General features: G+C 43.7%; 1 protein-coding gene across 4 annotated transcripts in view; it reads left to right on the forward strand.

Annotated features, from left to right (window-relative positions):
- The first annotated feature begins 7,025 nt into the window (after positions 1-7,025).
- The window catches only part of SH3KBP1 (SH3 domain containing kinase binding protein 1), a 225,213-nt gene continuing 218,086 nt past the window's right edge, over positions 7,026-14,152 (forward strand). Inside the window, exon 1 of one of the 4 annotated variants that reach the window (XM_080576410.1) lies at positions 7,026-7,847. In XM_080576410.1, coding sequence (XP_080432536.1) covers positions 7,844-7,847 — 4 coding nt within the window. In that variant the 5' untranslated portion in view covers positions 7,026-7,843. The remainder of the gene's footprint in view (positions 7,848-14,152) is intronic. The other 3 variants (XM_080576411.1, XM_080576412.1, XM_080576415.1) reach the window with 3 other exon arrangements.

A 14,152-nucleotide genomic window follows, 5' to 3' on the forward strand; every position in this document is an offset into this window, starting at 1 on the left:
TAAATTGTTAGGATGTTGAGACAATTTTCAGTATTTGATTAAAATGAACGAACAGGCAGGTATGTAATGTACTGTAGCAGTAGCTTAGAACTGCACTGAAAGCATGCTTGGGTTTGTTAGAGGATTAGTTGGTCCGTATTCAAAGTTATTCTGTCTCATTATATTTTTCTGTGTGACATTCTTAACTAAGCCACATGTTTTCTAATCTTTTTTTTGTCATAAATGATTTGGTGGTTTCCTGGATTCTGAAATTGGGGCCTGAAGTGTTTAGTTGCAAGAAGAAAAAAAAAAAGGCAAAAAATGTAAATTTTTAGAAGCATGTATTCTAACAAAGCTGTTCATAATTGAAACTGCTTTAAATGCAGATAGTTCGTAACTTTTTTTCAAAATCCCAGTAATTCTCTGGGTCACCGTACTTCAGAGAAGAACATTGTTACGCAGTACGCAGAACTCAAATAGCTTGACATGTTTTTATAAGCAGCTATAAACGATATTGTGCTTATTTCCTGTTTATAGCTTTTGCCTTAATATATAGTGTACAGTAGGATTTTGTCTGTGTATTACAGATTTAAGATTTCTTATTCCAGGTAAATTAAAGATGCATAACAAGTAGTTTTCAAAGACGTTCTTATTTGTTTTAAGAAACATTTTTTTCATAATTTCTAACAGTGTTAGCCGTAGGGAATGCAGGCTAATCTGTTGTGGGTAACCGATCAGAACTCTGGTAGTACATAGAGGTAAGTGCAGAGATAAGGAAATTTGGTTTTGGTGGAAAGTCAGGATGTGATTTTTTTTGCATGCTTTTGTCATGTTTTTTTTCCAAAATGCCATCAGTAGAGAGACTGTCTATTGGAACTGTAAGTATGGCTCAGAACAGCTAAAATAGTGTCACTTAATCTTTGGTTCATGGGGTGTACTGCTTAGTGTTCATAAGAAATAAGTAGGCAGGAAGTGTGCCAGATTCATTGATTTTTATGGTGATTCAACAATAACACCAGATGGCTTAAGTTTCTAAAACCCAAGTTTTCAACTGAAGTAATTACTAAATGATTCAACTAGTTTTTCAGTAACTTTTTCCCATACGAACACGAGATGGGAAGCTAAAGGAAGGAGATTCCCTGGTCAAATGCAGCTAATGTTCTGCAGTTAAGAAATTATGCTGTTGGTGATGAATCTGGCAAAATTTCCCTGTGTAGATTTAGTGGGAGGTGGAAGTAAAGAATTGAAACAACAGATGAGTCAACACAAAGTGAATGCGGAGTAGCCATGGTTAAGCAATCCGCTGTCAGAGGAGCATTGTGTGTGCCCCTGCAGGTTGGGGCAGGTTCTTCCTAAAGCCCACAGGCTCTATTGTATTGCTCCTGAATGTGCTAAAGCATTGTAAAACACAGGTGAAACTATACATGATATAGGACAAACTACTGATTGTCTCACTCAACAGGATATTACTGTTTCTGTAAGCTTCCTGCAGTGTTCTTATTAAAGCTTGGAAGAAAACTCACTGTTGAGGAAATGGGAAAAGATACGTGAAGAAACTTCTGACATGCCAGTTTTGCTAACGTTGCGTGGAAGTAACTGAAGTAGTCGGACTTCAGCCAATTAATGCTGCTCTTTCACTTTTATCTTTTATTGAAAAGCAGCTTTAAAAATGTGAATGGCTCCTGATTGTGTGCTTTATTTTACTTGCGCACAATTAGTTTTACTACAGTTTTATTACCTTCACAGTTTAGCTTAATTATTATTTCTGTAAATGTGAGCAATGTATTACAAACATGGTATTTTGGGCAAGTTTACTGACACCCCTCCCCTTCCCCAGCCCATCGTTGGTCCCAAGATGAATGCCGTATGATGTTACGTAGTCCCCGTTGCAGTTGCTTTAGCTTTTTTGTGAGGAGATTCCATCTGCTCCAATCACATTCTTTACCGATAACATTGCCTTACTAATTCAGGATTTTGTCATGACAAAACTTCCTATTATACATAAATTTCATACAGAAAATTAATTCTGTGATTGAGTTAAGCGGTAGAGGCAGCTGAACTATCTAGTCTGTCTAGTGTGTGACTTACTCTGCTTTGTATCTTCTTTAACTGCAGACTTATGTCTCTATACTCATACACAAATCAGCCCATTTATTTTTTCAGCCCAGGGAAGTTCTAAGAATATTTTAACGATATAGAGTGTTTGATTGAGAATAATATATTGAAGTTACTGATGGCTCATGAAGACTCGAGATGAGAAAACTAGTGTTAAGGAGAAGAAAGGTCAGTTTACTTGAATAACTTTGTGCCTTTCTATATTGTGACTGCATTGTATAAAATGCCCTCTGTACAAAGACTTAAGTAATATTCTAATTGTTGCATTGTTTCTAACAGGAGCATGGACTTGAGTACAGATGTTTAATATAACTGCTTACTTTAAGTATGTGGGTAATCCTCAGCTCCAAAGGAAAACAGTGTTCCTTGTATTAGTAAAGCCTGTCACTGCATTTGCATTGGGAGGGCAAGTTAAGAATGTGATTGTCTAAGAGCTAGTTAGCTTTTCTGTTTTATACTTCTGTAAATGTGAATTGCCTTTCTGTTAATCAACTTGAAATGACTGCTAAATGCTTGTTGTTCATATGTGAACAACGCAGTTGTTCATATGTGAAACTTTTTTATTGCTATCCAAAACGCAGTCGTTTAATAGTCTTCCTTAAGTGTCTGAAGTAACAAGTTGTGATGTTAGCACTGACATTGCTGATCAGTTTAATCTCTACATTGATTAATTGATTGGGTTAGAATCCTCATCTTATGATTCTAAGCTTTTAATGTAATGATCAAGTTCACAGGGTTAACAGAATTCTGGGGCTAGTAAGAAGCAACACATTTGCAAGGTATATACAAGTCTGCCTTAACTCTAATAGTGACTTAAATGTTTCAAGTCACCTTACCTGATGAAGAAGGTCTCGAGACCTCAGCATGACTATCTCCACTCAGGTAACTAATAGCAGGGGGTGGGAGTAAATCCAGCTGATAACCAGCTGTCTGGCTATCTGAACCTGCTGCCTTCTCTCCCACGGCCTCGGTATGAAATGCTGAATTTTCTTTAAATGAACTTGCTTCAAAAAAAACAAAACAAGATTACACTTCTGGGCATTACAAAAGGCTGGGTTTTCAAAAGTGCTTTTTGTGCTTTAGAAAGTCATTTTTCTGTCATGTCTTAGAAATTGATAGAGTTGCTTGGAGAAGATGATTAAAGATTATAGCAAAGATTAAGCTATGGAGACTTGATTTCTCAGTAGTCACTTCAGAAGACTGTAAACAGGGAGATTTTCAACTTCCTTGCTCTCTGAAGAAATCTCTTCCTGTACACTGTAGAAACATGCCTCTTGCCTTTCTTTAAGCATCTGAACAGCCGTCTGCAAAGTTCACTACAGGAGAGCTCTCTGAAAGAAGGACTTCAGGCTTGCATCCTAATGAATCTGCCAGAACTGGATGCTTCTGCACATATCTGGCCCTTGACAGACTTCGTTCCCCTGCTGCAGGATTTGAAGATCGGAGGCTCTCCTTACAAAGGGGAAATACAATAAAAGCCATTTCGAGATCTTTGAAAGCCTACTTGTAACACTTGGCTCCCTTGACATCAAGGACAGCAATGAACGCTTAGATGAGTTCTGTTTCTTGCTTGGTGACCATACATTTTCAGTGTTAAGGTTTGAGAAAACCGTTGTCATGACATCTGCCCCTTCTTTTTCCCCTTCTTTGCCCCAGTAGTTTTTGTTGGTGGAGGGTTTTTTGAGTAGGCATTTAGACGTGGTTTAATAGTTTTATGCTGCCTACCACTTTAACGTGGTTTTCTTCTGTTCACTGCTCTGAATTTTGTCTAAATCTCATGTCTTTTTAATATTTCATTTTCTGTAAATAATGCAGTAGATGGCTTTTATTTTGTGACTGGCTCCTCTTATGTCTTTATTGTTGAAGGAAGAGACAGGGTGGAAACGGTTGTTTTTAGTACACTCTTCATGGAATAAAAAAAGTCTCATTGTTTTGTTTTAAGAATAGCAGGACTGTTGTTTTAACAATTGAATGAGGATGTGGGCTAATGTCCATTTCTAAGAAATATATTAATATTCACCTTATTTATTCTGTAGTTTCCTCTTCCACAAGGATCCTCTTGAGTGTATGTGCACATGTATGTACATACGCACACACACAACATGATTAGAAACCTTTAATGTAATTATTTCTAAATGTGGATGAAAAGTAACATTTTAAAACTACTGAAGATGGAGTTAAATGCAAAAGCATTATAAGTCTGTAGTCTTTGGAGTCCACAATGGTGCTTTTGACAATGTTATCCCATACCTGAAAGTTTCATGTTAATAAGTATATATTAAGATGTAGGTATGTTTATATGTATGTTTAACATAGTTTCTATAAAATCAATGTAAATTTTGTTTCTACAGACAATAAATGTTGTAACAAGATTTTTACTTATAAATACATTCAGTGATTTGATTCAGTAGTTTAATATTTGGCATCATTTTGAGTGTTTTACTTGATGTGTGTAGCTGTTGGAAGGTTATTTATGTAACTTCCTGCTTGAGGTTGAAGCTTTGATCCACTTCCTATGTACACCTTTTTGGCTAAAAGAAGCTCCCTATTTGCAGATACAAAACATGAGTCTCCCTTTGGGACTACCACAAAAATAATTATTATTTAAGGAAGGAGGGGAAAAAAAGCTCTGAAAGCAGTTATGTCCCTCTCTTTCTCAATGGCATTCAAAACCCTTAGCATCTCTGTCAAAGTTTGATTCCTGTCCAGTAGAGGGGCAGTATGGGTGAAAGCACACACTTGCCTGGCTAACTTCACCAAATTTTGCATTTAATAAGCTAGTGCACATTTTTAAAGAATTCCTGTAATACATAAATATCATTGGTACTAGGTAAGAATAACCATGTTATCTCTTAATGTTAGAATTCCCTAACAAAGAGAAGCAGGAATGAGGTTTTATTAAGGAAATATTAACTCCTCCACCCCCCGTTGTTAACATAAACTTGTCATAATCCAAATAATATTAGCCTTCGCTATATGTAAGTCACTTTTTAATAACCCCTAATCTTACTATCCTTGACAAAACAGCAAAGCAAAAATCCCAATAATGCTTGGGGGATGTAATGGTGATGCTTCTCAGCTATTAGACTCTAGTCTTCAAAAGCGCATGTGCCTGATCGTGACCTGTAAAACATGTCGGTTTAGGTAGTTATTTTAAAAGTGATATTGATGAAAATTTACAACTTCCATCTTCTCTAAGCAGCTCCGTAACCGTTCCTTTTCTAAATGTCTCTATCTCTGCAGCATATTCACTCAGCTTTCTTCTCCCACAAAGATAAGGTACTGAAATCATCTCCATAGGCTGCAATGTTACTTTGATGTCCCAACTGAGGGGTACCCATTATTGGTGCAGGCTTTGTAGGAACACAAGATCCTATAGAAATTGTCTGGCTTGGGAACAATGGGAAGTTGTCTTGAAGGTACTGTGAGTTGTTTTTTTTCCCTCTGGTTTCCAGGACAGGACTTCACTGTGTTACAGATTTACTTGGTGAAAAAGCCAACAACTTCTCATATGTTGATTTTTTTTTTTTTAGTGTTGCTTCCTCAAAGCTGAGTTGAATGTGGGAGTCTGATTGCAAAATTGGCTTTCTTCCATGCATTGTAACATGTAGTTGGAAAACTCACTACTTTGTGTTATTCCTTATCGCTTCTACTACTAGCCCTAAACAGTTCTAGAAATGGAGCTACTGGGATGCACCGAGTTTCTCAGTTACAACATTTAATCCACCTTAAACTACACAGCTGGAGCCTTGGAAAGCCTAACTCCCAATAAAATTGGCATGCTAACAATAGAACTGTCTTAATTCCTCTCAAAGCTGGACGCATCGATCTGTCTTAGTTTGACATGTTACTTGGGTCTGATAGACCTGAGCCTCACATGACAAACCAGCTGAAATCACCAGGTAAAAGCTGCTGCTTTTCCTGTTGTTGGCTTTGCAGAATTAAAGCTGTAACACAAATAATTAAGTTTAAAGGCCCTTCTGCAATGAGTTGTGGATAACGGAAACCAGCGTTGTTTTATTAAAGTGTGTGGGAGAGAATGTGGGCTTTCTGGCAGTATGTGGCTGGCTAAAAGATGCTCTGTGTACGTATGGAGATAAAATATTTTTTTCTATTCCCTGCAAGTTTCTGAACTCTGCCAGGGGCTTGCAATTCAGTGTCCTAGTGTTCCTGGAACCGGTACTGAGTTGGTTTGTTTCTCACTTTTCAGTGGAACTCCAAACTGGAGGCTGTCTACACCTATATCAGACCTCTATTCCACTGTATTCCTTTTCATAACTGAACTTGCTTTTTTTTTTTAACTTTTCTCTAAAGTGCATATTCTAAATTTCTCTAAATTGAGTATTCTTCGGAGAGGTTTTATGGTATAGGTTTTATAATCTCTATAGAGGTTTTATAACTAGATTTTTGTAAAGGATAAGAATTAAAGCCAAGCTGCTGGAGCATATGAATCAGTTCCGATGTCCCATCTTGCTGCAGCAGGTAAAACGGTAAGTTAAAATGAAGTTTTCCTAGCTGTGAAAAAATAAGATTTATCAATCAAGAAGAAATCTGTAAACATTTAAGGTTCTTATCAGTGAAACTCGGTTATTTTTTTCTCCCAAACAGCTCTCCATTATCATAGTTTAAAAAAACGTGCACTTCCATGCCCAAGGAGTCCCTTACTTCTTTTCCCTTGGGACTTCCTCAGCCCCAAAAGCCTTTTCTCCCGCTGAACCCTCTTGGGTGGGGCAGGGGAAGGCGCTCGCATTCCTGACGCTCCTCTCTCCGTACCCCGGTCACCCCCCTGAGGCCGGTACAGCTCCCTTTGCTCAGCCTTTCACTAATACCGGGAGCTGTTACCTACGCTGTGCAGCAGTTCAGCCCTTAACCTGCTCCCGCCGCCCCCCCACACGCCGCTGAGGGTCTGCGCTCCCCTCGTGCGGCTCCTGCAAAGCCCCGGGGCGAGCACAGCTCCGAGAAGCAGCCGCTCTTTATCTGTTTATCTCCCTCCCTTCCTTCCTTCCTTCCTCCCCAGCCCGCCGAGGGGCCCTCCGCGGCTGTGAGGGGCACCTGTGGCGGCGGGGGGCCGCCTGCAGCAGCGGGGCTGCCCGGGGGACCCCTTCCCTTCCCTTCCCTTCCCTCCCTTCCCTTCCCCGCCCTGCCCTGCCCTGCCCCGCCGGGCCCGGCCCCGCGGCCTGCCCCGTCCCTCCCTCGCTCCCTCCCGGCGGCTCTGGCGCAGTCTCGCGACACTTCCCGCAGCGCCCAGCCGAGCCGAGCCGTGCCGAGCCGCTCCGGTAGCGGCGGCGGCGGCAGCACCGCCACCGGCGGCAGCAGCGGGCAGAGCCCCCCCGGCCAAGCCGCCCACCCCCGCGGCTCCCCGGCAGGCGCCCGGGCTCGGCCGCGCTCTGTCCCCGCCTCGCTCCGCCCGGCAGCGGGGGAACCCACCCAGGTGGCTGACGGCTGAGCCCCTTCCCTCGCCTCGTTTTATTTTTATTTATTTTTATTTTTTTATTATTATTATTATTTTTTGCCTCCTCTCCCTCCCCGCGAACACGCATGCCGAGGGCGGCGGGACGCGGCACGCAGCCCGGCTGCGGCGGGCGCTGAGCTGCGGGAGGAGGGAGCGGCGGGCGAGCAGGGAGGGGGCCGCGCTGTCAGCAGCAGCAGCACCGCCACCGCCACCAGCACCGCCAGCAGCCGCTTCTTCCCCCTTCCGCCGCCGCCCCAAACTTTCGGCCTGCCTCCGGCGCTGCCCGGCTCCACATCAATGGGTGAGTCTGGGCCGGGGGCAGGAGCCGGCAGGGTGAGGCTGCCCCCGCCCGCCTCGTGGCTCCCAACTTCTCCCCCCCCCCCCCCCCTCCCCCGGCTGGCCGCTCGCCTGCGGGGGAGACCCCGACCCGTGCTGGGCAGCCCCTGGGCTGGGGCCGTTGTGGGGTCGGTTGCGGGGCCGTTGGGGCCGTTGTGGGGTCGGTGGTTGGGCGGGGGGCGGTGGGTCGCGGCAGGCGCTGCCCGTGAGGTGGCTCCCGCGGGCCGCGTGAGGCGGCTCCGGCCGGGGCGGGCAGCGGCCGCTACCTGGGCGGCGAGGGAGGGAGAGGAGGCAGCGGGGGGCCGGGGGCCGAAGGGCCGCGTTGTGCCCGGCTGAGGGGCCGGGGTGAGGCGACGTGGCGGTGCCGGGCGCGGGCTGGTACCCCCGGGCTGGTGCAGGCTGAGGGCAGCGTCGCTGAAGGGGCTGGATATAACGCGCCGTGCGGGCGGACATCTTACAGCGCGTTACCCGCTGCCACACCGGGAGGAGAGGGGGGAGATCACCCTCTCTTTGTTCCTGGGGAGCTCAGCCCGCCAGGTGCCCCCCCAGCGATGCGGAGCTGCCGCACCTGCACGCCGCAGGATGAAGCGCTGCCTCTTCGCCATGGACTTCCACCGAGCGCTCCGGTCCAGGCTGAAAGGCATCCAGGCATACGCAACTCGCTCAGCTCCATCCGTCCGAGCCGCCTCCGAGGCTGCTGACCGCAGGCCAGCACCCCCAGACTGCCACGTTTAATCGGGTGTGCGTAGAGGACTCTGTTAGGGCTGGGGTGCTTGCGAGGTAACGCTGCTCCGAGCTCTGACAGGGCTTTAGGCGCAGCGAGGTGGCTGGTTACAGCTGAGGGATGGAGCGAAATCTCTCGTCAGTATGGTGTGTCGCAGGCAATCGAGTTTTGCCATATCACTTTTGTTTTCCTGCCCTCTCAGGGCATGTTTTTTGGTTCTTAACTTTGTATTGTGACGCAAGAAGACTCTTCAGATTTCTCCTTAATCCACAGTGCAAATATTACCTTTCTTTTTTAATCTTTGTGGCACAAAAGATTAAGGAAAGTGATAAAGTAGCAGCGTAGTAGCTTGCTTTACTAGAGCCCTTGAAAGCTTCTTGAACACTCCAACTTCGCAGCGCAGGCCAGCTTTTTTTCTTTATTCCCCTCTTCCTCTCTCCCCCACAGACAGGCCACGATCATACACATCTGGCTTCTTTAAAGCTCATTTCGATAATGACTTTCCCAACTCCCTGTAATTCAGTCAGACCTCTCTTCACAAAAAACAGAGAGGAGAGAAGGTAGGCTTGCATTGTTCATATCTGCGGAGTGTGATTCTCGTAGCTTAAAAAACGAATGGAAAAATTGCATAACGAAGTGAAGATATGAGTAGTATGAAAGTGAAGGCTTTCTAGGAGCTACCAAATGAAAACAGGGTTTTATTAAAAACATTTTTAGCATTGTTTGCATTTTTCAAAGATATTTGGATGCAGAAAAGAATAGGTGAATTCTTTATACGTAGGACACTATTGAGATTCCTAACCTTTTATTTTTAAATTACTTGCATGCCTCACATTTAAATCATTTATATTTTCTGTATGGCCCAGCATATTGCTGTTATTCCAAGCCTGTGTATGTGTATAGATGAGTGTATTACACATGTGCATATTAAAGTTCAGTGTATGGCCCCAAGCTTTTTTGCAGCACGTACCCCAAGCCTTAGAAGAAATATAGATTTATTGATGTTTCATGAGCTCTTTAATGACATTGTAGTTGGAATATCTTAATGTAAATTAATTCCCATTTGGAATGGGCTTGTCAGAAGAGCTGAGTGAATTAATGGAGGTAGTTCCTGAAACTTAAAAGAGGGTCAAGACAAAGATGTTAAAAGTAATTGTGGATACAGTGAAGCATGCTCAGTCCCCTTCCTTAAATACCTGAGAATTGAAGAGGTGGTGTTTTGTGGGGATGCGCTTGTGGGGTTTTTGTTTGTTTATAAGAATTACATGTGGTTAGGAAACTCCTCGGTCCCATTTGCAAGAGCTTTGCATGATCGTATGTCAGACTGCCCTCCTCAAGCTGAAGATCCAGAAAACAAAGTAAGAGCAAGGTATGGTAGCTACACAGGGAAAAATAGCTTGAAATGTCCTACTTGTTAAATTTAGAAAACATAAGGGTACAATATGATCGCAGAAAGCAGTGTTCAGCTGGCGACCTCACCAAGCAGCCGATGTGCAGCTCCTTGTGTCAGTCGAGACACACCTTCCAACCTCTGCAGTAAACGAAGATCCTTTTTTCTGCTATGCTGTCTTGGCTCATTTTTGAGCCAGCTTTGTGCGTTCAGTGGGCTGGGGGTCCTGTGCAATGATACAGCTGTGGGACTAAGCTGAAGCCTTCATCACAGTGCTTGTGCAAATACCAGTTTACAGATCTCTTTCATCACCAAACTTCTGAAGGATTCACATTGTAGCTTTTGTGAGTGTTTGTTTGTTTATTTGTTTTTGTTAGCATTGCTTCTTTTAATATTTTTCAAGGTATTTTTAAAGCTTTTCCACCGGCAGGGGGGAAGCGAGGACGGGTTGCTTTTGTTTATGTGAAGTCACCATGGTTAGAGGTTTAGATCCAGACAGTCTTGCGCCCTTTGAACCAGTTACGTTACTAATACTGGCAGACAACTCCTGTGTGCGTGGATTGACGTAGTGGTTGAGAAAGATGCTTTGCTGTGAAATACCACAGCTAGTCTGTACACAGCAAAGGAATGTTACACCAAGAAGTAATGTAACAGGAAAAAAATGGATCTGTTTGAGAGCCTGACTAATCTGTACTAGTCACAACACCTGTTCCAGTTGTAATCTCTTCCTAGTTCTGTTTTGCTCCTGTCCAAATTCTCCTCTGTCCCCTGCCCTCAAGTTCTGCCCTGCTTTCCTCATAACCCGTTACCATGGTATGACTTTCCCCTCTGCTTCTTTCCACATTGCAGTCAGGCCACTTCCTCTTTCTTCCTCTCTCTTATCGAAGCATCAATAGAGGGAGCACTCCGAGCACATTTCCTTTTTGGGGGGCCACGCTGACCTCCAGCAAGCAAGAGCTGCTCTTGCAATAAAACTTGTTCCCGGCCCTGTGGTGCGTCCTGGAGAAGGCTCGCTGCAAGGGAGTTTCATGGGGAGTTCAGCTGGTAAGCGCCAACAACTCCGCGGTCCCGGGTAGAACGAAGCGCTTTTGAGTCTTGAGCTTAGCAGAGTTTGTGCAAGTGGCACGCAGGAGGTGGTAGGTGTGTCTGTAGTTCTCCACTGCTCCCAGGCAAGTTTTCAGCTTCCTCTTCAAGACGTTGGAGCTTTTGGAGCCTTTCAGCAAAATGGCTATGAGATGTTTCTAACTAGGAGTGGCATGTGTCATTCAGTAACGTCATCCTTGAGAACAATTGAACAATTTCAGCTGAACAAGGAAAAATCTCATGGAAGATGATTAGCATGAGTTTTTTCACTTTGAGGCTTTTATTAATGAGGTTGTAAGCAGCTCTTAAAAGGCTTTCTGTGGGAAATGCTGTATGAAAACCTTACTCAACCTGTAGAAAGTCTTTATTCTCCTCCTCATATGGGGTGTCGCTCATTTGAATTCTGTTCATGGTGGTAGGTTCCTTTCTGACGGTGCTGTTGCTTTGGAGCTTCTCAAGATTGGATTTTCAGTTGTTTGACAACACTTACACAGCCTGTGAATGTCTTCGGGGTCAGAGTTCAAGCGGGGTTTTCATGAACTGATAAAATATTTTTAGTAACCTGTATGAAATTTCATACAAAAATTGCTGGCATAAAGCTTTTTTTACCCTGGGAATCCAGAGACTATGGCTTTTAAGTCATAAAAGCTTATCGGGACTGCCTTCTGAATGGATCGAGATAGGGGTGTGAAATCTAGGAATGTAAAATCCATATACATGTATGTGTATGTAGCAGATTATGGAAATAATTTCTGATTTTACAGTCTTTTATGTATGCTGGTATCTCTTCTGCTTGCCCCTTTCAAGTAGTTCATCTTTCTGCAGAGTCTCCATCATAGTTATTCGTATTAAGTGTTGCTTTCAGATCAGAAAGAGCGATAAAGAAGAACATACTTAGATAATTCTGCTCTTCTGAGAAGCTGGAACTCTTCTTCCTCTTTTTGTTAACGAAAGATGCATATGTAGAGAATTATGGCAAAGCTATTAGAAAACCCATGTTTTTCTGCCCAGGTATAAGGAAATGTATGTGAAAATTAGCACAGTTTCTTGATAAGCAGACTTATTTTGATATTAATGCTGAGTGAATGCATGTTTCTGTTTAAATGGAATACAGTATATACAATTTAATGTTATTCAGACTTCTTCTTTTGTAATTGCTGCTCACTGGATGTTATAGGTGTTTTTTTTGGAGTGCTGCTGGCTGGTAATCATTCTACCAGCAGCGTGTTGGAATTCATATAGCAAATCAGCACTGACCTTGCGGATAATGCGTTGACTCCTTACCCACTTGAAGGGAGGGGATGCGTGCCCTGGGAGGAGAAAGAGGAGAGACTGGGGTTGCGAAAGGAGCAGCTGAAATTCCAGGTTTGAAATGTTAGAGGTCACCCAAGTGCTGAAAGCAGGTTAGCCCTGATGGGATCAAAGGAGAGCAAACAGCCGCAGAGGTGGTGTCTGTTTTTCCTCTGACACCGCTGTTACCAAGCAAACTCTTCAGAAATTATGGTGGATTTTTGTATGGTTCTTACCTTTTTTTTTTTTTTTTTAAATTATTAAAATCACAGTGTACAAAATCCTGGACCAAAGAGTGGATGTTTTCCCTGGATGCAAAAGCAGGAGGTAGCTGTAGGGCATATCTACATTCTGCACGCTGAGGAATGATGAAAGAATATATTAGGGGGAGGGGAATGAGAGAGGAGGTGAGTATCAAGATTCAGTAATTCAGCTAATGTAGAAGTAATTGCTGACAGTCTGCTTCACACAGAGAGGAAACACGACAAAAGCTCCAAGTCCCCACGTGTGAGAGAATATTCAATACTGCAGTTCAGCAGCCATGGGTTGTATCAGCAAATGGAGTTGGCTTTTCCCCCTTTTTTATTACTGCGAAGTGAGAAGCATCAGTGGAAACCAAATCTGCAGAGTGCAATGGTAATGCCTACGTAGAATCTCCACGGCAAGATGTCTGTTGCGATGTCTCAGCCGTGCTTTGTTCCTAACTTTGCCTTGGAGAAAGGAGTGTCCTGCATGGTGAGGGGTGGAGGGGGAAAGGGTGGCTTTGTTCTCACTCTTGGAGCAGTTTGTGTTCCAGTGTGGGTGCCACTGAGAATCTGTGCTTTTGTTTTGGGATGAAGACTGGTCTAGAGTTGTGGGTCAGAAATTACGTCCGTGCTGAAACAATTCTCTCTAGCATTAAGGATAATGCAATATAGAAAGCTGAGCAGTTGTACGCGGAAAATATCCCTAGCCTCTAATTAATCTACAGTGTCAGCGTAAAGAGGTGCGTTTTGAGCTCTGCCATTGAATTTCACTCAAAGTATTGAAGAGAAGGGAAAAGTTTCGGTCTGTCTTTATTTCTTCCTTGCTCTTTCATCCTCTGCAGCTTAATCGCTCCCGATGATTGAAACTGGCTCACACCAGACCCGGCGTAAGTCTGTTCATTTATAAGGAGACCAAAGGCAGCACTGGTGTGCAGCTGCCCTGGGGACCAACGCTTTTTCAAAAATGTCTGTGGAGATTGGTTGCATGTGTTACAAGTCAAGGCACAACTTGATCTGTCAATATTTAATTGGCTTTCAATGGCCACCCCACTCTTCTCTAAAAATTAAGTGGTTTGTGTCCTGCGAGAAATTTGTATTAAGTGAATTTGTGACCTGCCTTTTTAAAAACTGTCAGGAAAATAAAAATCCCTACAACACATTGTGTCCTCTTCTCGCAGTTTCCAGGAAATTGCTTCTTAATTTACAGAGCAGCATGTTGGCGCTTGGTATTGATAATGAGATCTCAAACCAAACACGTACAGAAATAATATCAGGGTGTTCTGCTGGTTTGGTTTGGTTTGGTTTTGTGGGAAGGAGGTCTTGGGGGGCAGCACAACTGCTGGTGCTATTCCGTGCTGTGTCAACGTACCAGTATCAGCCTGACTCTCTGTCTGTGTAGCTGTGCCTTTCCACATAGCTACATTTGTAAAAGCAGTAGTTAATGGGAGCAGAAGTATTAGAATATTACCGCTCGCGTACAGAACTTTGCATTTTGGAGCCAAATGTGAAACCATTCATTGAAAGCCCTCATCTCGGGC

Source organism: Anser brachyrhynchus (genome assembly GCF_964034855.1).
Source record: "Anser brachyrhynchus genome assembly, chromosome: 1".
Lineage (NCBI taxonomy): Eukaryota > Metazoa > Chordata > Aves > Anseriformes > Anatidae > Anser > Anser brachyrhynchus.